The sequence below is a fragment of the Neurospora tetraspora genome (assembly GCF_033439725.1).
Source record: "Neurospora tetraspora strain CBS 560.94 chromosome Unknown B0H65scaffold_5, whole genome shotgun sequence".
NCBI lineage: Eukaryota > Fungi > Ascomycota > Sordariomycetes > Sordariales > Sordariaceae > Neurospora > Neurospora tetraspora.
The window spans coordinates 2,733,722-2,756,121 of record NW_026944387.1 but is presented as its reverse complement, the minus strand read 5'-3'; the positions used below and the strand labels follow the sequence as shown (position 1 = coordinate 2,756,121).

General features: G+C 52.1%; 8 protein-coding genes across 8 annotated transcripts; 4 read left to right on the top strand and 4 right to left on the bottom strand.

Annotated features, from left to right (window-relative positions):
* Positions 1-2,369: 2,369 nt before the first annotated feature.
* On the top strand, positions 2,370-3,913 carry B0H65DRAFT_234429 (mitochondrial ribosomal protein). The gene is made up of 2 exons (XM_062822234.1): positions 2,370-3,373; positions 3,455-3,913. The coding sequence occupies exons 1-2, from the start codon at positions 2,540-2,542 to the stop codon at positions 3,767-3,769; spliced, it is 1,149 nt and encodes a 382-aa protein (XP_062680733.1). The 5' UTR covers positions 2,370-2,539; the 3' UTR covers positions 3,770-3,913.
* Positions 3,914-6,335: 2,422 nt separating this feature from the next.
* B0H65DRAFT_576612 (uncharacterized protein) lies at positions 6,336-10,333 on the top strand (the record flags this gene model as incomplete). The annotated part of the gene is made up of 4 exons (XM_062830664.1): positions 6,336-6,401; positions 6,459-6,888; positions 6,961-8,602; positions 8,675-10,333. 4 exons carry the CDS (start codon positions 6,336-6,338, stop codon positions 10,083-10,085), a joined length of 3,549 nt encoding a protein of 1,182 aa, XP_062680732.1. The 3' UTR covers positions 10,086-10,333.
* A 6-nt stretch (positions 10,334-10,339) lies between these two features.
* Positions 10,340-13,147, bottom strand: B0H65DRAFT_527304 (uncharacterized protein). The gene is made up of 3 exons (XM_062828875.1): positions 12,382-13,147; positions 10,757-12,317; positions 10,340-10,688 (listed from the first exon to the last, which is right to left on the bottom strand). The coding sequence occupies exons 1-3, from the start codon at positions 12,822-12,824 to the stop codon at positions 10,599-10,601; spliced, it is 2,094 nt and encodes a 697-aa protein (XP_062680731.1). The 5' UTR covers positions 12,825-13,147; the 3' UTR covers positions 10,340-10,598.
* A 690-nt stretch (positions 13,148-13,837) lies between these two features.
* Positions 13,838-14,767, bottom strand: B0H65DRAFT_429122 (uncharacterized protein; the record flags this gene model as incomplete). Its single annotated transcript, XM_062824803.1, has 2 exons — positions 13,838-14,394; positions 14,437-14,767. 2 exons carry the CDS (start codon positions 14,765-14,767, stop codon positions 13,838-13,840), a joined length of 888 nt encoding a protein of 295 aa, XP_062680730.1.
* Positions 14,768-15,762: 995 nt separating this feature from the next.
* Positions 15,763-17,361, bottom strand: B0H65DRAFT_469798 (uncharacterized protein). The gene has a single exon (XM_062827032.1). The coding sequence runs from the start codon at positions 17,080-17,082 to the stop codon at positions 15,970-15,972; it is 1,113 nt and encodes a 370-aa protein (XP_062680729.1). The 5' UTR covers positions 17,083-17,361; the 3' UTR covers positions 15,763-15,969.
* Positions 17,362-18,318: 957 nt separating this feature from the next.
* B0H65DRAFT_234354 (uncharacterized protein) lies at positions 18,319-19,429 on the top strand. The gene is made up of 2 exons (XM_062822233.1): positions 18,319-18,904; positions 18,991-19,429. Exons 1-2 carry the CDS (start codon positions 18,803-18,805, stop codon positions 19,354-19,356), a joined length of 468 nt encoding a protein of 155 aa, XP_062680728.1. The 5' UTR covers positions 18,319-18,802; the 3' UTR covers positions 19,357-19,429.
* Positions 19,430-20,886, bottom strand: B0H65DRAFT_234337 (uncharacterized protein). Its single transcript, XM_062822232.1, has 2 exons — positions 20,648-20,886; positions 19,430-20,563 (listed from the first exon to the last, which is right to left on the bottom strand). Exons 1-2 carry the CDS (start codon positions 20,682-20,684, stop codon positions 19,503-19,505), a joined length of 1,098 nt encoding a protein of 365 aa, XP_062680727.1. The 5' UTR covers positions 20,685-20,886; the 3' UTR covers positions 19,430-19,502.
* Positions 20,887-20,984: 98 nt separating this feature from the next.
* Positions 20,985-22,398, top strand: B0H65DRAFT_559057 (uncharacterized protein). Its single transcript, XM_062830119.1, has 3 exons — positions 20,985-21,435; positions 21,497-21,729; positions 21,787-22,398. The coding sequence occupies exons 1-3, from the start codon at positions 21,293-21,295 to the stop codon at positions 22,290-22,292; spliced, it is 882 nt and encodes a 293-aa protein (XP_062680726.1). The 5' UTR covers positions 20,985-21,292; the 3' UTR covers positions 22,293-22,398.
* The last annotated feature ends 2 nt before the right edge of the window (positions 22,399-22,400 follow it).

Sequence of the window (22,400 nt, the reverse complement as noted above, 5' to 3'; positions counted from 1 at the left end):
AGGAATAACTCCGTTCTTTACTAACTATAGTTTCTACTTTCGGATAGGTATCGAATTATCTTCAATTACGACATTATAATTATTTCTGATTTAATAAAAGGAATATTTAAAAGCTAACGAACTATTAGCCTATTTCGAAACTATTTAGGACTACATTCGAATTTTAATTAAGAAAATATAAGACTACTACAAATTTAACGCTAATAAAAAACGTTCGGATATACCTAGATATTAAGCTAGGAACCTAATTATATTAAATACGATTAACCTTATTAATAGCCGCCTTTATAATAAATTTTACTTTTAGAAGGAGGGTCCTTTCAAAATTAATTAGGTAAAATTATACAATATTAAATTAATACTACCTATTAATATAAAATATTCGCTAATATTTTACATATTAATAATTAAATTTTTTAAGGAAGGATTATTTAATTAGGCCAATATCTAAGGAGACGTAAAGATTAACGAAGGTAGGGTAATAATACAGATTAATAATTATAAGGAAATTACGGAATAGGAATTAAATAAATTAGTATCCTATAGATAAAAGGGAAATAATTACTATTAATTCTATATAATCGTATAAATTTATTACAATCCAATTGAAGAACCGTTAACTAATATGATTAATATAAGGGAGGCTATTAAAACCTTTTATAGTAATTAGTTTAAAGTACCGATCCTATTTGAAATTTAATAATAATTAGAAATTAAAATTATATTATAAGAGAGGATTCTAGTACCCCGCCTAATTACTACCGCCCTAATACCCCATCCTACCACTATCGCTCTAATACCCCGGTCGCCGGCCTTAGCCCCGCGACCTATTATACCTACAGTACCGAAACGTTTTAAATATATTACAGACTTAAGGGAACAAATTAATTCGTTTGCGGAAAGAATTATAATCGGGCTCGGCCTATTAATTAGCCTGTTAATAGAAGAGAATCCTAATTAGTTTATAGAGGAATTATCGGCGGATAACATAAAAAAGATAGATGGTATTTTTAAGCTGATGTTTAGGAAATTATCGGAAATATATTAAAGAAGGAGGCTACTTATAAGGAATATAGTAGATAAATTGGAAGTAGGAATATATTAATAAGGAGACGATAATTGGAGATTAAGTAAAATTAAAAATATAAGGAGGATCTGGGAACTACGAATAGAGGAATTACTAATAGAGGAGTTCGAATAAACGTTTTAATTACAAATAAAAGAGTTTGAAGACGGAGATTAAGGGATAATCTATTGTTTTATTTATATATAGATTTTAAAGCTTTAGAGCTTCTTTTATAGGGAAGTAGTATTATAAAATTACCTATAACTGCCTTGCACATACACAGCTCCCACTATAGGTAATCGAACCTCGTACTATACTATTACTACTATTGGCCAATAGCACGTCACGTGCATGTTTACGTGCTCTGGTCCCAGCTCTAGGTATGGCCTTCGTGCCCTGCCCTATATCGCTAGACCTGCGCACACCTCTCTCCTTCTCTCCTCGTACAATTACGTATATCTAACCTACCCTCTAACCATCGCCTTGCCCTGTGATATAGAAGTAATAAAAGGAGTATAATAAAATAATTACGTTATTAAACTATAGAAGGCGCACGGCGTAATATATAATAATGATTAGAAATGCCTAGTATATTTATAGAGTAGATTTTTCGCTATAAATTAACCGTTTCTACCTATATTTATAGGAGAAGGATTGGCCCAATATATAAGGGTATTTATTATAAGTATAATAGCCGCTTATAGTAATCGCTAGCGTCAACGTTGTGCCTTTACCTTCTTTTTATAACGTTGAATGAAGGCGTTATATTGTATTATAATCGACGATTTTGTTAGTATAGTGGTTGTTGGGGGTATTACGTAGTTGCATTTAAACTGAAAAGGGGAAAAAGATTACATTTCTAGGTCGATTTAGAAGGGTTTTGTGCCCAGAATCGATCTAGAGCCAATTTAGAAGGATGTACGACATTTTATTGGCTGTTTCTCAATTGTGGGTATCGGAATTTCCAGGACTACATTTTGGTGCGATTTCTACCCGGAAATGTTCTTGGTGCTTCCAAACGGCCACCTGGAAATGGGAGCTGGAAACCTTCCAGGTCCCATTTCCGAGGCGCCAAACACGCCCTTACTGGTGGGTCGCGGCAGGGAAGGTACGTGTAGTGAGGTACCTTTGAGATGGAGAAGCTGCAGGGACGTCAAGGTTGCTAAACTGTGGCGGGGCACCACTTTTCAGCGCTGTCTAGATGTGGCTTACGCTCCCCTCTGGGCCCCTCCGGCTACGCTGCCCGCCCGCAATTCGTGGCTGAACCCCAAATTTTTTGGATAGCTCTCAGCTGGGCGCGATTGGGAGAGTCCGGCTCCCGAGCGCCCGTGTCCCCCGTCCCGAGTTGTCGCCCGGTGCCCTCCACTATCGCGAGTCCCGATCCCGACTCCCCCGCGCGCCAAATTCCCACACACCAAGCATAGTGACGGTCGCCCCTCCCCGTCCGGACACAACAAACGATAACCCCCCGGGATGGCTTCCTCCGCCAATGCGCTCCGGCTCGGTCTCCGGACATGCAGTCGCCAAACACAAACATCCAGTCTCCGCATCGCCACCATCCAGCGCCGGGCCCTCTCCGCCACCGCGACACGATGTGAAGGCGTCCCCGTACCAAAGAGGGAAGATGACGCCAAGCTCGAGTTCACCCGCCCCTACAACCCCGGCGAGTTCCTGTCCGAAAAGCTCAGGTCGGACGATCTTCAGGACTGGGAGCGCGAGCGCTACGAGCGCGCCCTCACCTCGTGGGAGCAGACGCCCGCCGACCTCAAGAGGGGGTGGTCGACCATGATCAGAGACATCGAGCAGGCGGCGGCGCCGCTAAGGAGGGTGGTCATGCCCAAGAGATCCACCTTCTGGTACGAGGAGGAGAAGGACACGGATATCATCACCAACGAGGACGGCGAGGACGACTTCCACGAGAACGACATTATGAGTCTGGGTCACGGCAAGCTGGAGGAGCACCGCGAGTTCCGCGAGTACGCGCGCATCGCCGTCTGGGAGATGCCGCTGCTGTCCAAGTACGCCAAGCCGTTCGTGCCGCCGACGAGCGAGGAGGCCCTGCGCTTCCGCTACACCACCTACATGGGCGAGTTCCACCCTGCCGACAGGAAGGTCGTGGTCGAGTTCTGCCCCAAGGATCTCCGAGATCTCACTGAGGTCCAGCAGCGCAAGCTTATGAAGCTGGCCGGACCCCGGTACAACCCCGAGAAGGATATTATCAAGATGAGCTGCGAGAAGTTCGAGCACCAGGCTCAGAACAAGCGCTATCTCGGCGATTTGATTGAGAAGATGATTGCTGCTGCCAAGGTACTGTTTCCATGCATTTCTTTGTTTTATACGGTGACTCCCAGAACCGTTGCTAATGTAACCCTCTTACTACTACTATAGGATCCTAAAGATACCTTTGAGGACATTCCTCTCGATACCCGTCATCACACGTTCTCCAAGAAGATCTCTTTCCCCAAGGAGTGGCTCCTCACCGAGGAGCGCAAGAAGGAGCTTGAAGCCGCCAGGCATCAGGCCCTCTTGAAGGATGCTGAGAAGGTTGTCCAAGGCGCCTTGGTGGATGGCGCTGATATTGTTAAGCAGTACCTGGAATCTGGCGCTGCTGAGGCTCTGCACGCCGTGCCTGTCATGGCGGGCCGCGGCGGCAAGGCTCTTCCCGGAGGCAAGGGTGGAAAGATGCAGCGCGCCAAGAGGTGAGGGCGATGATGAAGCAAGGAGGGGCAAGTGTGTGCTGAAAGAAAGAAACAAGCGAAAGGAGGGGGCGAAGCCAGGGAGGGCTGGGCTGGGAAAAGAAAAGGCAACCAGTTTATAACATGACTGTTGCTGGCTTCGCTCCCGCAAACCAAGTTTGTTTTAGCCAGTGAAGCTTCTGGGGCGGAAAGGGGAAGCTGGCTAGTGTATAAGAAATCTAGTGTACACCATCTGTCTGTATTAACATGTGAAGAAAGTCTGGCAGGTTCTGGCATGGACAAGGAGAGTGAGTTATGTCTGTTTGCAAATGCAGGCCCTTTGGTGAAGCTCACGTGAGGACGGATGTTCGAATACCCGCGCAACAAAGACGATCTGAAGCCCGATCAAATAGACTACATCGACTTCTTCAACCGAACCCTAATACCATAGCACATTTCCCTGTACTCTGAAATGACGGCCATCCAGTTCCTTCGCGCCAACATTGTCGCGCTTGTATCGGATAGCGGCAGATCTGCGGCATTCTTTAATTAGGGAGCGCGCGGTTAAAGCCAAGACTTTGTGGCTGTTTGCCATTGGGTTGGACAGCAACGCCAAAGAGGAACCTGGGACAAGCCACAACCACAGGACAATTCCCTTGTTGAACCAGAATGTACCTCGTTACATCTGGTGTTTGAGATCTATTGATAACCCGTTAAAAATGTTGGTCTTTTTTGCGACGATCATTCAGCTTGGGGATGAAAATTACGTATTCCACTTGAAAGTTACTGTAGAATGTGCCACGCGGGAGGAATGGAGGAAGCTTCTGTTCCGTCATCCGTAGAGGTGGCGTTATCTTTGATCGCCCGCTCAACACATGGAAGCTTTGTTTTGCCATGTGTGCTCAAGCTGATTACCTGTTTGAGGACTCGTCACTCCGCGTTTCAACTTTTTTCACGGTTTGGGTGGTTACACGCGTAATTCTTGGGTTGTACCCGGATCCGGTGCATCCTCCCTCAAGAGACTTGGTTGGAAGGTGACGCCGTTTCACACTTCGGAGCTTATACGCAGGGGGGAAGCTCGAAAAAGGTCTTGGGTGTCATGAGCCAATCACTAATATCCGGTTGAAGGAATTTGGTACCTGCACTAGCCAGGGTTGACTACAGGATATTGACTGTTGATGGAAACATATTAAGTATTATTCTGTAACCCCATTAAAGGCAACGTCAGTGCTTCCCCACAGCTGGATGGCCCGGCAACTCCACCAATTGATGATGTCGTTCCATGGCGTGCATGGGAATTCGACGATGCAGGGGTTGAAGGCAAGACGGTTGGCTGGGGGCCACGGTCGGTTGAGATCCAAGCCATTGGCGTCCACCTCGACGCCGCCTTGGCTTCGCATGATTGGCCCCTTCCGCCTTGGTTCCTGGCGTTCCTGGCGTTCCTGGCGACTGTCCCGGGCTTCCCTCGTCTCGACCCTTGCTTGCAGTCCATTCGCAGAATCTCATCTTCGGCCACTCTCTCTGCTCTGGCCCTGGGCTTCTCTCTTCCATCCCTTCTCACCAATCTCTGGCCCGGACTTGTGTGTCTTTTTCTGCTCTGGTCCGCCCTCCCCTGGCATTCCCTTACCACGTTCCTTCATATTTTTTTTCCAATCGTAGAAGGTCTTTGGATTTGGATACGCGCGAAGGGATTTGCCCAGTCTCTCATTTGATTTCCGTCTCTCTTGGATTCGAAGCCAGCGAGTCGCTTACAATAGCATTTCATCCCGTCTCCAATTCACCACACAATATACCCAACTACATACCTCGACCACAATAGCAATCGGGTCGACAATAACTTGCGACATCGCAAACACGCAAACCCACTTTTGACCTGGCGATCAAACGTCAATCCCACGGTCCCTTCTCCAGTCCTCGAAACTCGCGAGACCTGTCGATCCGGCCTCTGCCACCCAAACAGTGTCCATCACTGCCCATCACTTTGCCAATCGCTGGCCCCGTCCGCGCGCGCCCTCCGCAGTCTGCACCCCACGAACGAGTCAACGAGCAACAAGTCGACGAGTCAATCGTCGAACAAGTTGGACCCTCGAATTGCTTGCTTGCTTACCTGCTTGCCGCCCGCATGCTGGCTGACCCTCCCGATTCCGATTGCAAACGCACGCAAATCCTCGGCAGCGCTTCCACAACTCTGCGGCAATGCGATCCCAGCTGGAATAGGGCTTGACGGTTCCTCCATACAGCGAAGGAAACGACCCACTCATTTACCAACCAACTGCTTCTTCTTTCCTTACATCGATCATCCTTTCTTCTTCTTTCCCTCACCAACTTCGTCGTCGTCGTCGTTGACACCTTCATCGACGTCGCGACCCTGGAGTGTCTGACCCCTTCACAGAGGTAGGCACAGTCGATACCATCGCTGGACGAGGAACGACTTGTGCCGACGGCGGGTCCGGGAGCATTCATTATCTTCTTCACTCTTTTGAGTTCATCTCATTTGGTCTCGACTGTGTCGATTGACCTTACTCTTTTTTCTTTACTTACCCAACTAGGATTTCTTTTGGGCAGCTTTACTTGCCCCTCAACTTCTTGACAAGATGGGGTTCCTTGACTTGTTCCGGCGAAAGGTGACTGTCCAAATGGAATACAAGTGGGATTTTATCGTGAGTCTCCCTTACCCAAAAGCCAATGGTCTCTTGCACCCACTAACCGCCATCTAGACTCTTAATGACTTCAAGTCCACATCGGTCTTTACCCCTATAGCGTACGCCTACCTATGGGTTTCCATCTGTATCTCGTGCGCCGTCTACGCCGTCGACATTTTCACCATGGTTCAACTTTTGGCTTTCAAGAAGTGGTCTTCCCAGGTTCAACCAACCTCACTCATTCCTATCGACGTATCAAAGTGGATTTTCACCATCTGCATCATCCTTTCTGCTGTCAACCTCATATACGAGCATATTCGTGCCAACCGGGCTATGCGCACCGGAAGTGTCGCCGAATCGTTCCTTGATCACTTGGCCGCGAAACTCGAGAGTTTGCGGGTTTTTGGAGGAAAAGGATGGAAGCGATTCCTGGTTTTCGCCGCGTTGACCGAGAGTAAAAAGGGCGCTGAGTACATTGCCCTGTTCTGCTATTTCAACTTCCAATGTAAGTCTCCACTACCACATATCCCCCTCTGTCGCCGTTGACCCAAGTTATACTCACAAACGTGCTTATCAGCATGGATCCGTGTCCTTCTCTGTTCTGGACCTCGACAGGTTGTCAATGCATTCACTCTATACTCCTTTTTCACCAGTGAACTCCAGATAAACGGCAAGGATTTTGGAGACTCGGCAATGGATTTCTTCAGAAAGATCGAGGCTTTTGCTGAGAACGACTACCGCCAAGCTGCTACTCTATCCGGCATGTGCTTTACACTGGTCATCTGGATCTTTTCATTCTTGCAGCTGCTGCTCTCCGGAGTCTTTTTCGTTTGTTTCTTGTGGTGTTACATCCCTCGTGCGGATGGCGGCTTGACTGGATTCTGCGAGCGCAAGGTCAACAAGCGCTTAAAGCAGATTGTGTCGGCCAAGATCAACGCGGCAATGGCTGAGGAGGAAGAAAAGAGGAAGAAGGCGCAAATGAAAGCGGCCAAGAAGAAGGGCGAGGATAGGCCGATGACGATGAAGGCGACGCTACCGACGCTTCCGAACGTCGGCGTTAGCATTGAAAGCAGAACCGAGAAGTTGCCCGAAATGCCATCGCTCAGCAGGCAAGATACGATGGCTACACTTCCGGCCTACACATCCCGACCCTCTACCCCCGGAGGCTACGAGCTTGGTTCGATCGAGAAGCGACCGATGCCGCCGTCCCGTGCAGGGACTTTTGCAACGCAATTTTCGGGCGCCTCCAGTACGTCACTCATCGGTGCAGCTGCCGAGCCCGCTAGACAGCGCGCCAATGATGTCCCTACTGTTCCCAAGATCGATATGAACAATATCCCGCCGACAAGAACAGCAACCATGCTTTCGAAGAACAGCTATGGATCTGCGTCGCAGTCGAATTTCGAACCGCGTCCTCTTGGTAGGGCCGCTACTGGGCTTTCCAACTACGATACTGGATCGTCTCAGACAGACTTTCAACCTCGCCCTCCTAATAGAACGGCCACTGGGCTATCCAACGTCAGTTCTGCGCCTTCACAGCAACCGAGCTTCCAGCCACGGCCACTCACCAGAGCTGCGACTGGCATGTCTAACATTGGTCCTGGGCCTCAGTCACAGCTACAGCCGAATCAGCCTCGTCCTCTTACTCGGGCTGCGACTGGGCTGTCTAATACGAGCGCTGGACCACAATCGCAAGGGAACTATCCGCCCCCTAGGGCTGGAACAGTTCCACCTCAGAACAACTTTGGACCTGGCATGCAACAACCACCTCCTCCAAGGGCCGGAACAGCCCCTCCGAGGAATGATTTCGGACCTTCAATGCAACAGCCAAATTCCTCGTTCGGACCCGGTTACACTGATAGTCCCGCGACCTACTCGACCGCAACGATGCCCGCCTTCCAGCCACCCGCCAGGGCGCCGACTGCTCCGATGAGCTATTCTAACAATAACTACAGGGGCGTCGAGCCGAGACCGATCGAGCGTGCGTATACTGGTAACGTCGGAAACCAAAGTGAATACGACAATTTCTCGAGAGGTAACCAAGTACCTCAAACCAACAACCCCTATGGTGGTCTTAGTGGCCACATGTCGAACGGGTACGATCAGGATGGCTACGGCGGTGGTTATGGCCAGGATAATTATGGACAGGACACCTACGGACAACAAGGATATGGGCATGATGGCACCGGCCACGACAACTACGGACACGATAGCTATGGGTATCCGACGCAGAACAACTTACAGATGCCGCCAAGGCTAGGAAGCGCTCCACCGCCGCGGACGCACGACAGCTATGGGTATCCGACGCAGAACAACTCACAGATGCCGCCAAGGCTAGGAAGCGCTCCACCGCCGCGGACGCAACCCGGATACCAACCGTATATTCCCCAGAGGAACATGACCGCTCCGCCAGAGGGGCAGCCATACCATCACCATCAGCAGAATCCTAGCAAGAGTTCTCTGAGTAGTGTGGCTGAACTACCAGCTGAACTACCGGTCGAAACCCCGAGCGAACAGCACCCTCCCGCCAGAGCAGGAAGTGTCACATCGGATTATCTCGAGTATATGATGGACGGCTCACCCAGCTCGAGGAAGACGGATGCTCCTCCCAAGACGAGAAACGGGAGCGTAAGCAGCCAGGGTAGTGGTGCTGCTAACCAGGAAGCCAAGAGCAACGGGACGCACTCTAGGCAAGGAAGTGCCGATAGTGTTTCCAGGGCTGCTGGCGCTGGCACTAATAGCAGAAACAGCAGCAGGAAGGGGAGCGTGGCTTCTTCCGTTGGCAGCAGCGGCCCTCATCAAAGGCAAGGCAGCGCCGGCAGTGTTGCGTCTACTGCTTCTTCTCGCCGGGATCCGGAGACTACTGCTGCTCATGCCAGGCAAGCCAGCAGCGATAGAGTCGCCGCCACCCCAACTCCCGCCAGCCGTGAGGACTACTTCGCCAACAACGCCCTCGCCCGACAAGCAAGCAACGCTGCCACGTCTTCCAGAGATAATCTCGCTGGCAGCAATAACGATGCCAGGCCAGGGAGCAGTAACAGCCGTGCCACGTCGCAGCCGCAGGAGGAAGACGAAGAAGATGATTACTTCGGCATCAACCGCGCTCTCTCCCAGCGCCAGCAGAAAGGCGGTGCTTCAGCTGACCGCGAGGTCGACAACGACGCCGAAGACTACTTTGGCCCCACCACTTTCGGCAACACCATCATGCGGACAAACACGGCTCCCATTGCTCTAGACAGCAACAGTGATGGTGGTATAAGGCCGATAGCAAGGACGGCTACTGCTCCTCCTTCCCTTCAGCAGCAGCAGCAGCAACCGCAGCAACAACAACAGTACCTCCCACAGCACCGAGAGCAGGATGAGGCTGAGGACTATTTCAGCCAGCCTAGCTACAACAACAGTCATCCTACCTACAACAATTACAACAACAATGTCAACAGCTACAACAACAGAAACAACAACGCTACCAATACTACGAGTGGCAATAACAACAATAACCATAACAATAACGGATGGAACGAGGACATCGAGCGAGGAGAAAGGAGCATGGACATGAGGCAGAACCAGATACCCCGCAACAATGGAGGGCAAGGAGGATACGGAGGATACGGACAAGGAGGAGGATATGGAGGACGAGGAGGCGGAGGAGGAGGAGGAGATTATGACTATGACGGTAGTGGTTACGGTGGTAGCAGGTGGTAGTGTGTCCTGCCACAGTCCAAGCTATCTTACGCCCAGCCCAACTGTCTAAACCAGACATTACTTTTTACAGTATGTCTAGGTTGGTAATCGGCAATTACGAATAACAGCAACACTTTGTGTATCTTTTTTCTTTTCTACATAAACCTCGTTGGTTTTATTAGTTTATGATAGGCACGCAAAATACCCCCGTTTCTTTGTGTTTACCCATTGCACAACAGTCTCAAAATCAAAAACAGCGAACCGAAGGCGGGTGTAGTGATGTAATAATGTCTTCTTATGAAAGCATACCAATGCAAAACTACCCGATACTGGCTTTAGCTAAAAATGTAGCCTGTCCCGATCCCATTCCCCTTTTCTTCCCCTCTATGAATGATGAATACCAATGCTAGTTTGTCCCTTCCGTTTAACCTGACCATAATGCCTGGGGCGAGTGTTCCCAGCAAGTTATTATTACAATTACACGTTTCCCTGTCTCAATCGGCCTCTCACACACACTACCAAGTCGAGAGTCGTTTACTTCCCCTCCAAACAATCCGTAATCTCCTTCTTATACTTCTCCTTCACCGCTCTCCTATTGACCTTCTGCGTAGCAGTAACCAGCCCCTATCAAACTCCGTTAGCATGACTATCCTCATAAATCATTTCACCACGGGAAAGAAAAAGATACTCACATTAACCGGCGTCCACTCATCATCCACCAACACCACGCCCGCCACCGTCTCCATTCCACTCAACCCGGCCCTCCTCCCTACACTCTGCAACTCCTTGAGCACCGCATCCCTCAACTTCCTATTTCTATGCATCTCGGACGGCGCCTCCGCGTCAAGTCCCAACTCCCTCGCCTTTTCGCTTAATGCCTTCTCATTAGGCACCACCACCGCAATCGGCCTCGGATTGGCACTATCACCATGCACCATGATATTCTGCACAAACACGGCGCCCCTATACACAGCCTCTAGTTTTTCGAGGGCTATGTACTCGCCGCCCTGGAGCTTGACGAGGTTTTTCACGCGGTCAATTACCCGCAAATGGCCGTTGGCGTCGATCTCGCCGATGTCGCCGGTTTTGAACCAGCCGTCCGGGGTGATGGCTTTGGCGGTTTCTTCGGGGTTTTCGTAGTACTCTTTTATGACGCAGGCGCCGCGGAAGAGGATTTCTCCTTGGGGCGGGGTGGTGTCGGTGTGGTAGTTGAGTTCGGGGATGGAAACGAGTTTCATCTCGATGGCGGCGGGTGTGGCGCCGATGGCGGTGGAGGTCCATTGCATGGGAGAGCCGAGGGCGCCGTTGCCGCAGGTTTCGGTCAGGCCATATCCGTTTAGCATGGGCGCGACCACCATGGACATGAAGTGCTGCGTGGAGGCGGCGATGCCGCTTGCGCCGTTGACAATGAAGCGCAGGTCGCCGCCCGTCATGGTGCGGACCTGGCCAAAGACGAGATCGTCGAAGATGGTCTGTCCGGGCAGGTTGTTGGAGACGAGGAAGGACTTGATGTTGTAGGCACCCCAGAACAGGGCCTTGGTGAGGGCGCCGGCGCTGTTGACCTTGCCCTCGACGCCCTTCTTGACGGTTTCCCAGACCTGCGGGACGCCGACCATGATGGTGGGCTTGAAGGCGCGCATGTCGCCCGGGCAGTTTCGCATGCTGGTGTCGGAAAGGGTACGCGGGCTAGAGTACCCGAGGGTTCCGCCAACGAAGACGCCGAGGTTCTCGAGCACGAGCTCGAAGATGTGGGCGAGCGGGAGGTAGGCGAGAACTCGGTCGCGGTGGGTGACGGATTCCTCCATAACGGCGTAGAGACCGGCTACGGCGGCGACAAAGCCGGCGTGGCTGACGGGAACGCCCTTCGGCGGGCCGGTGCTGCCGGAGGTGTACATGATGCAGTAGGTATCCTCGGGGCTGGGGGGCGTCAGTGGTACGGGGTTTTCTTCGCCGAGAGCGCGAAGCTCCTCGAAAGAGTGGACGGTGAGGTCCGGGTGTTCGGCCTTGAAGGCATCAATCTTGTCTTGGGATACGGGCTGCGTGGTGTGGTTGTTGTAGATGACGACCTTGACGGATGTGGCCTTCTTGAGTGGGTTCGTAGCTGTCTTGAGAAGGTGAGGGTCGGTGAACATGGCGCTCGCCTTGCTCTGGATAAGGGAGTGTTCGACGCCGCTCTCACCGAGGGTGTCGTAGGCGGTAACGATGGTGAGAGACTGGGACGAGGCAGCATGCGACATGCCGAGCCATTGGGGGCTGTAGTGTACGGAAGGACAGCATTAGCAAAGTTCCAAATAGGAGATGGATACAAGTCGATTACCTTGTGGTAGCAAAGATGTGTAATCTGTCCTTGGGTTCCAAGCCGAGCTTGCGAAGACCAGCGCCTATCTGCTTCACAATGGTAAAGTATTCGCCATAGGTGATGTAGGAATACGGAGTAAGCTCAAAGTATTGCCATTCCTTGTCCACCATGACGGTCTCGCCGTCAACGACCTTGGGGACCTTCTTTATGTCCTTGTGAAGCTTGATCAGCTTGCGGCTTCCTATGGCGCGCTCATCACCGTAGAGCTCGACGGTTCTAGTGAGAAGGTCTAGAGTGGTGTTGACTCCGGGGGCAGGACGAGTAATGAGGCCATCCTTAGCCTTGGGGTGTCGGCGCGGAATGGTCTCGCCAGGGATGGGTTGGGCATTGGGATCCTCGACGGTAAAGGGAGGTTTCTGAATGAAGTGCAGAGGCACGTTTCCGGGGCCTGTGTTCGCCATGATAGTCAAGTTGTGTAATGGTCTCGTGGGGTCGAGTAGTCCGGGCCAGAGGAGGTGTTGACGGAGGGTATTATAGAGATAGGTCAGGTCGGGTTGGGCCGAGGCTTGTGGGAGTGTCAATCAAAACGGAACTGGGAGCCGCTCAAGGATTGTCGTTGGGTTGGGTTTGGGAATAGTAGTGGCTCGCCCGCTAGTCAGATGGTCGGTTTTGAAGACCTGACGAGTACCAGGTAGAGGAGGTAGAAGAGGTAGACGTCGGCCGGAGTTTCACGATAACGTGAATTAGGGAGTGGAGAGTGTTCAGGGTCTTGTCTGGGTATGTGACGTCGCTTTTGCATGCAAGAGCTCCAGCTCCAGTGGGGCTCCACAGCCCAAAGTGCGGACGGGATTGTCACGAGCTTCAAACTGTCAGTGGGTACCACTAAAACGGGGGCTGTCAGCAGCTTGGCACTAACAGACTAACAGGGGTCCATAACTTTAAATTCGTTCCTGAGGTGTTCCATTCCGAGCTGCCGAGGCATCTTCAACCGAGAACATCCACATCAACTTCGTTCCTTGTTTAGGAAGGAGAGACGGCGAGCGCGAAGCGGAAACATGTGATGTCTGAAAAATTTCGAATTGAGGCCCGACGGGCAGTATATCTTGGCAAGAAACACAATAGGCGGGCCGAAGAGAACTGTTTGGACAGGCTGGAGTTTTGACCTTTCTCAATCCCAATTGCACCAAAAGCCGGATGCTTGGTAGGGTTTATGTTACACAACAAAGCTGCTACTTTTGTTGAGACGTCTCCAAACTGATCAACACCAGTTACCAAATATATGGATTACAAGAGTGTGCTGTGCCCGGAAACATGACCGCCTGTGTCTTCCAATTGGACACCACTCTGATGTTGTTACTCGTGGGTGTTGAGGTGGCTTACTTAACACCTACGGGTATCATCTAGAGGTACATGTCCAAGTCCATCACGAAAACCATGTAGTCCCTCCTCACATCCAAGTCATAGGTCTCTCCGTTCAGCTACGGTTCATGTAATACTCATCCCAATAATACGCGTCCCAATCTTCCTGGCCCTCGAACCAGCCTTCCGGGAGAAAAGGGACGAAAGGTTGCAAAGTATCGGGGTTGATGAAGGCTCCATTGGCCCTATACCTCGCCCATCGTTCCGCCTTGACCGCGGCATCATTCTCAGCTGCTGTCACCCTTCGCCCGTTTTTAGGATCGATGAGCAAGAGCTTATCGATGTCGCAGGGGAAACCGTGCTCTTCGTGCGCATCTTCCCAGCACTCTATCGCCCGCCGGGAGTCTTCCAGACAGACGACGTGGATCTCTTCAGCATTGGCAAACCACCCAATTTCTCCATCGTACCAGCGGCCGTGCCAGAGCTCGCAATGGCTCTCCCGCGCGAGTTTCAACCGCTTGATTTCCAGGTAATAGGGCTCATATGCGTAGAACATGCCTTCACCGATGTCGATCATGTCCACGTCGAAATTCACCCAGATGTAGCGCGGTTCGTTGTCTAGGCCCAGCTTGAGCCGGAGTTTGGGCTCCAGCCACAGTTCAGGTGGCAGTTCTGGTTGCATCCCTTTCTCCCAGTCCTTATAAGGAAAATCACTGGGAACCGCCCGCGGCGCTGTCTGGCGGAAGACCTGCCTGTAGGTGTAATGCGCCGAGTTTTGGCGTCCATGTCTCGTGAGGTGGCTCCGCGCTTCTCGACAGGCCTGTAAAGGGGCAGGCACTGGGGTAGATGAGTAAAAGTTATGAACTTTGATCCCGAACCGATCTTTCAGATTGCGTAAATTGTATTTGGCCGCCAGTTCGTCGGTCAGCCTGGTATGCTGGGTTTTACTCCGGACCTCAACCTCGCGAGGCTCGACGGTCAGCACCCATATCCGGGATCGAATCTCCCATGGCAGGTGGGGGAAGAGGTGGAAGGTGGTGACCATCGTGTGGTGATCAGCAGATCAGGCCTGCTGCTGAGGTCCACTGGATCGTAGCACCCTGTCGGCCGCGCCAGGCTTTGTTGTCTAAGTTGTTTTCTGGTCTCGGGACGAAAAAGCTGGAAAGTGGTGATGCGTGATCCGGTGGTGTTAAGTTCTGGGGGGGGCACGCCAAGACCATCACCGTGACAGTGACCGGGTGACTCTTCGGCGAATATCCAAAGAGGAGGTGTATAGAATATAGTCGTCAAAGGGGTGGTATTTACTCCATTGTCTCACCTGTTGATATTACGGAATTACCCGACAGGCTTAGGGCCATGACCAATCGAGAGTAGCAAGCCGAGGTTGTCTCTTTCTGTTGGTGCTGGGGTGTGTGCTGGTGGCGCCGCGACAAACGGCCGTGCAAAATGTCGGACAATAAACCGGCCGGCGTCCAGCGTCCAGTGTCCAGCAACTCGCCAGTTTGAAGCACAAGGTCGACGCACTGGTAGGTATGTTTCCAAGAGGCTGGAGGCTCAAGAATGGAGAGCTGGTGGCTCTAGATGTGCGGATGTTGCCGGAGGCAGTGAGAGGTCTGGGTCAGGAAGAGGGAATACATCAGAAGGGAAGTAGGAAGAGACTCGACGGTAGCAGCAGGTACACATTAATCTTGAGGGTAACTCGATAAAAAGAACAGCACGAAGCATGGGAATGATGGGCTGCGTTGGATGCTTGTCGGAAGAATCCAGGAGAGAGAATGCCCCGCCTGGTTGGGAATAAATACAGTAGTTGGTAGAGGGTGGGTGACGACTGACGACTGCCACACTCGATGAGAAAAAAAAAAAAAAAAAAAAAAAAAGAACTACCCCAGAAGATAACAGAGACAAGAAGGGCAAAAAAGACATACAACACCAGGGATTCGCTGGTCGTCACCGACCCAACTACTAATCTGGCCCTCACTGGCTTATCTATGGGAGAGCGGACGGGATCCCGAGTTTTCCAGTGGGTATGGTCGTATGTGATATAAATCAGATATTCGCATGTATTTTATTCGCGCCTTCTCTTTTGTGAATGCTGATTAAGGTATGCTTCGGCCACCCGTCAACCGTGTGACTGTATTATGAACTCAAAGCAGAATTTGGCGGGATCCCACGATAAAGCAATATTAAACGGGGATATCATTGCCGATTATCGTAGGAAAGCGTTTCCGGCTTTTTCCACGGGCGATCTTACTTCTTCTCCACATCATCTTCCCTCTCCCTCTTGCGTCCGCCGCCACCACTTCCGGCAGCATCAGCACCTCCTCCCAGAAGCTCCTCGCCCAACCCTTCCAAGAAGTTATCCGCCATCTTCTTCGCTCTCCTCTCCTTAATCTCCTTTCTCCTCTCTTCAATCTCTTGCTTCCTCTTCTCCAATATTTCCTCCCGCTCCCTCCTCTTCTCCTCCGTCTTCTTACGTTCTTCCTCCAGCGCCCTCATTTCCTCCTCTCTCTTCTTCTCATCCTTGCTGAACTGGAAAAATCCCGTGCCCTTGGTGCGAATCTCCCAGTTCGCGTCGTAATGAGTCGGCGGAGGCGGCGTCGCGCTCCGGTCGCGCTTGGCGGCTAGCTCATTGATAGTCTCCAACCGGTCCGCAGTCACAGTAGCGGCGAAGGCCTCCGTCTGGATGGTGTCGCCGACGATCAGCTGCTCGGGCTCGGCAGGGCGGGCGGACATTTGCGTGAGTTCGGCGGCGGAGGAGCGGGAGCGCTCCAGTTTGGCCTTTTGGGCGGGCGTGATGAGGCGGGTGCGGCCAAAGTCGTCGGTGTACTCTATTAGTTGTTCCTTTTCTTCTTCGGACTCTTCGTCCTCTGATGAAGATGACACCTCGCCGGTGTGGCCTGTTTTCTTCTCCTGCTCCTCTGCCCATTTCCGATCAAAGTCGACCAAGCCGATTTCCTTGCCAATGTAATCCCCGCGTTGCATGGCGGCATAAAGACGGGCCTTGTGCTCCATGTTGCGGCGGGCGCGTTCAAGCTCCCTTTTTTCATCTTCGGTACCCACGGGCGCTTTGAGCGTCAGCTTGCCGTCTCTGTCCTCGTTAACGGTCTTGGCGCCAGGCCTGGTCTTCTTTTTCACTCCGGAAAAGATGTCCTTGCCAGCTTTAGAGGGTCGCGCACGACCGGTTGTGGCTGTTGTGCTGGCAGTGATGGCGGTGGCAGGTGATGATGTTGATGACGATGAGGACGCGGCGAGGAGTGAACTAAGTTGGGAAGTGAAGGTTAGAGAACCAGAAAGATTCAACTCCTTCTTTTGTTTCTTGGGCGCTGGTTGCCCATAGAGATTCGGATCTTGCAAAGGCATCGCCGTGTTGATGAGAAGATATCTGAAAGCCGAAGCCTTGTTCCAAGGCTGCCCGTGCGAATGTTTATTCAAGCAATTTGTTGAAATGAAAATCACTAAGACCTCGATTCCTCCGATTCGCAGTTTCAGGTTTATGAGCTCTGGTACCTAGGATTTGCGTGTGGACGTGATTAAGTTTCGAACTGCAGTGTCTTTGTGAAAGGCGAAGTTTGTGAGCCGTGGTCCAGGCTTCCGAGAAGATAGAAGCTCACAGCACTGAGGCTCTACACAGTAATGAATTGTTAGTGGAGCGCGTTATCTCCGTGGAATCTGGGGTTGTACGCACTGTAAGCGCCGGCAGGATGCTGCGGGACCCTTTTCAATTCAGACTGTGTGACGCCAGTGAAAGATATCATACACACTCATGTAAATTACGTTATCGATAAGGGCGGCTTCCCCTGTGGCCCAGTCAAAGCAGCGGCAATTTGCTACTAGCCAGCACCCAAGCGGCCTGAGTGTGACGTGGAGGGGGAAAAGGGCGTCATGATTGTTTTCTGGATGAACCACTCATCGTCCCCTCCACCCGTAACGATCGAGCGGTGCCAGACTGCCAGTGGTGGCCCGCCCCTGAAATGTCAAACTCAAATGCTTCCACATTCCGAGAAGCCGTCATGGAAGTTCCCCCGACGGGCCGTACCCCATGGTGTCCCACCTTTTCAGTCATGGACTTCCATGCCTTTGACCTTGGGTGCCCCGAGTGCCTGGTACTGTAGCTTGTAGCCCAACTTAACCTTATCTCCTTCGATCTCCTTTTCTGATCACAACCTCAACACGCCTCCTTCTCCCCCTCCTTTAACTTCATTTATTTCATGTTCCACAGCAGCCACGTTCCGTTTTTCCTGCTTGTGACACCTTGATACCCGGCACTTGTTATCTACAATATCAAACTTTCCCCCGTCCTCCTCCATCGCTCTTTCCGGTGCTCGTTGGCTGTTTTCGATAAGCGACACTGATCTGCAACAAACAACGGAAGCTTCCACTTATCGCTCTTCCTCATTGACCTCTGCTCACCTCATATCGGCGTTGGGTTCCTGGAGGAAGTTTATCCCGTCCTCCAAGCGCCCCTCCAAGCGCCGTGTCACGATATAACCAGCTTCGAATTCAACCCGAACTGTTAGACAAGGCAGCCACCCGACACTTACACCACTTTGTCTTCCCATCGTTAATCCATCCGGCGTGCTGTGCCTCCTTGACCAACCTTCAGCCCGGACAACAACGACAACGACCGCAACAACAAAAGCCAGAGACTTATATATATCCTACAGCTGCGGACACTTCGGAGCCTCTAATAGCTGCATCCATTTGCAGCTTGCATCAAGAAAGATCTCCATCAAACGTATCATTACTCCAATTTCGGCTGCTGTCCGCGTCCTCGGCTTTAGGTTCTGGACTTTGGTCACCTAACCCAGCAGTTGCAATAGGATGACAGTGACGGCGACGGACAGGAGACAGGACGGACTCGAACTTTTTACAGCAGCACGCCACCTTCCTCGACATCTGCACGGCACGCTGTCGGTTTTTTTCACCCCATCAACTCCTTCGAAAATCGGCCGGTTCAGATCTTAGACATCACGCTCTCTCTGGACATAGACCAGACGAATCGAAAGGCTTCTGCCAACCGACCGTCGCTTCGCTTTTCGAAAACACACGGAGACACAACCCCCATCTCCAATCAGCAAAAATGTCCGAATCCGACTTTGCAAGCTGGTACAGCTGGATCACTGGAGCCAGCCTGCTCCCAGCAGAGTATAGCCACGGTTTGGAAATACTAACTGGAATTTTTGTATGTTTGCTTCCTTCTACCTTCCATCCGATCTCACGAAGTTGGGCAGGTCATTGAATCACATGCTAATCCTAACCGTGAACCAGAAAACGCTGGCGCTAGCCCCCATCCTCCCCATCATCGCATTGGTTGTGTATGATTTCACCCTCTGGATGTGGAGGCTCCTCGTCATCGGCAGAAACCCGCAGCGAGAAGCTATCGAGTACATGACGGGGGGCAGTGTCGCAGCTAGCCCGAGTGGCAGTTCACCTGCAACGCCTTCGCACATTGGTTCGCCGACTAAAGGATCGCTATCACCGACAAGGAACAATTCGTCGACCTACAAGGACGCAGCGATAAAGGGCACCACGACAGGCTTGGCGATGAATGGTTCTACACCGATTGTGCTAAGGAATGGGGGTGATGGTGGAGATGTCAAGGTTACACAGGAAGGAGTGGGATCGCGACCATGATGGATGGAACATCCGCGCAGGCATGGACGGAGGAATAAGTGGTGTTATCAAACAGCCTGGTACACAGAACAGCGCAACAAGAACCCAAAAAAAATCGTTATTTATTCATCATTAACTTGCGGACGCTTCGGGGGATAAGCGCTTGTTTATAGCTGAGCAAGCACCTTGAGGAGATCGCTGGTGACGCCCATGGCGGTAACATCGCCTCCGGCACCGGCGCCCTGGATGATGAGGGGGTTGCTTCCATATCGCTTAGTGTAGAAGCTAATGATGTTGTCACTGCCCTTGAGCGCCGCGATGGGGTGAGAGAGGTCAAACTTCTCCAGCCCGACCTTGACCTGCTTGCTGGCCACGTCGATGCTGCCGACGAAGCGCACAACCTTGCCCTCCTTCTGCGCCTCGGCCTTGACCTCCTCCATCTGGGCGTCAAACTCGGGCAGGCGGGTGAGGAACTCGTCGCCGCTGGCAACCGACTCGAGCTCCTTGGGGATCAGGCTCTGCACGGGGAAGGACGTGGGCGACTCCACCTCGAGGCCGGCGTAGCGGGCCAGAATGGTCAGCTTGCGCGCAACGTCGAGACCGTTGAGGTCGTCGCGCGGGTCGGGCTCCGTGTAGCCGAGCTCCTTGGCCTTGGCCACCTCGGCGGACCACTTGCCGCCGCCCGCGCCCGATGTCGGAGCGAACGAGTTGAAGAGGAAGGACATGGTGCCGCTGAAGACGCCCTCGATCTTGGTCACCTCGTCGCCCGTCTCGACCAGGTCCTTGATGGTGGAGATGACGGGCAGGCCGGCGCCGCACGAGGCCTCATGGTACAGCAGCGCGCCGCCCTCCTCCTTGGCGGCGAAGATGTCCTGCCACAGCTTGTACGAGCCCGAGAAGGCCTTCTTGTTGGGCGTCACGATGCTGATGCCGCGGCGGAGGAAGCTGGGGTAGGCATCGGCGATGTCCTGAGAGCTGGTGTTGTCGACGAGAACCGTCTTGGTGCCCGAGGCGGCGAGGTAGTCGACAAGCTTGGGGAGGGCGAGGGGAGCCTGCGAGGACGAGGAGAGGGTCGAGACGACGCTGTCGAGGGCGATGGGCGAGTACGAGTCGCTGTAGACGGCCTTTTTGCTGGTGGCAATGTAGGTGAGCACCAGCTTCTGGTTCTGGCGGCGAGCGGCCAGCCACTCGAGCTGGGAGAGGAAGCACTTTCCTACTCCGCCGGCACCTGGAAGATGGGGAAGTCAAGGTTAGCTGCGAGGGACGTTGGAGGGCCTGTGATATTTTGGCGCGAATTGGTGCAATTGCTTACCGATGATGGCAATGTTAACTTGACGAGCTGAGGCCATCGTGTCTATGTAATATTGATTACGTAGTATAAGAGGGATGAAACGGTCAAGTAAGGTACCTCTAGATTAGCTTGAATGGAAATAGAGTTGACGACCCTGACTCAACTGATGACTGATACCGTAATCTCGTGGGGTCCTTGGGTAAACATGTCGCCATGCGGGCTGCCGATAGCGGGGCCGCCGTCCGACTCCAGGAGCTTCGGGAGCTTCATCCTTGTAACATCTGGCTTGGAGAGTGGCGTTTGTAACGGTATGTATGGCATAGGGTACTCGAAAGTTACTCCATCAGTAACTGTACAGTATCTTACGAGAAGTGGATTGTGAATCTTGCAATGGACACTGTGCCCGCTCCCGCTTTTCCACTGCAGGAACGCCCCTGTGGGCTTTTTTGCAGCGACACGGGAACCATGGCTTCCAGATTTGCTTCGTTACCGGGGATGAAACTTTTGTGAGAGTCGATTTTGGAGTCGCTCTCAGTCTCACAAGTTTTTTGTTGGATCCAACTGACTTATTGACTGCACCACACACCACATACAAACATCAATACCACATAAACCTGGCCGACACACTTTTATCCAACAACAAAAATATCCAACTCAGCAGTCATCATGTCCGAACCCAAGAACAAGCGTCAAAAGCGCGAGGACTACCGTGCCGCCCTCCGCGCCAATGGAGTCACTGAGCTGCCGCGCAAGAAGTTCTACCGTCAGAGGGCTCATGCCAACCCTTTCTCTGATCACTCTTTGATCTAGTAAGATGGCTTCCATGTGTCGAGATACCTTTTCCTTGCTCTTGAACTAACGACGACCTAGCCCCCCTACGCCAGAGCAGATGGACTGGGCTTCTCTCTACCCTCACTATGCAGTTGAAGAGCCTATTGAGCAAAAGACTGAGGCAACTGAGTCTGAGGAAACCACGGGACAAGAGTTGTCGGCTCCTGCCATCAGAAAGTTGACCAAGAATGTTGAGGTGGCAGATATCGGCTGCGGTTTCGGTGGTCTGCTCATAGCTCTGGCTCCCGTACTTCCCGAGACTCTTGTTCTAGGTAAGAGTGTTTGGCACCATTTACTTGATCGATAATACGCTGACTGTGTGAACCCAGGCTTGGAGATCCGTGTCTCGGTAACACAGTTCGTGGAAGACAGAATCAAAGCCCTGCGTGTGCAAAACGAGGAACAAAAGCTGTACCGCAACATCGCCGTACTGCGCGCCAACACGATGAAGTTTATGCCCAACTTTTTCAACAAGGGCCAACTGAACAAGATCTTCATCTGCTTCCCGGACCCGCACTTCAAGGCGCGCAAGCACAAGCAGAGAATCGTTTCCACGACGCTCAACTCAGAGTACGCGTACGTGCTGCGCCCCGGCGGCATTGTATATACCATCACGGACGTGCCTGACCTGCACGAGTGGATGGTTGGACACTTCAACGCGCACCCGGCCTTTGAAAGGGTGTCGGAAGAGGAGCAGGAGGCTGATCCGCTGGTTGAGATTATGCGCAACGAGACGGAGGAGGGAAAGAAGGTGACGAGGCATAATGGGCAGAAGCATGTTGCCCTGTTCAGGAGACTGGAGGATCCTCAGTGGCCGGAGGAGGTTTCTGCTTGAGCGCACTCTGGGAACAGGGAAAGGAGGCTATAGATGTGACAAAATGCACAATGTTGATGATACCCACGTCCCTTTGGTTCCTACAAGAGCAAAACACCTGGATGCGGG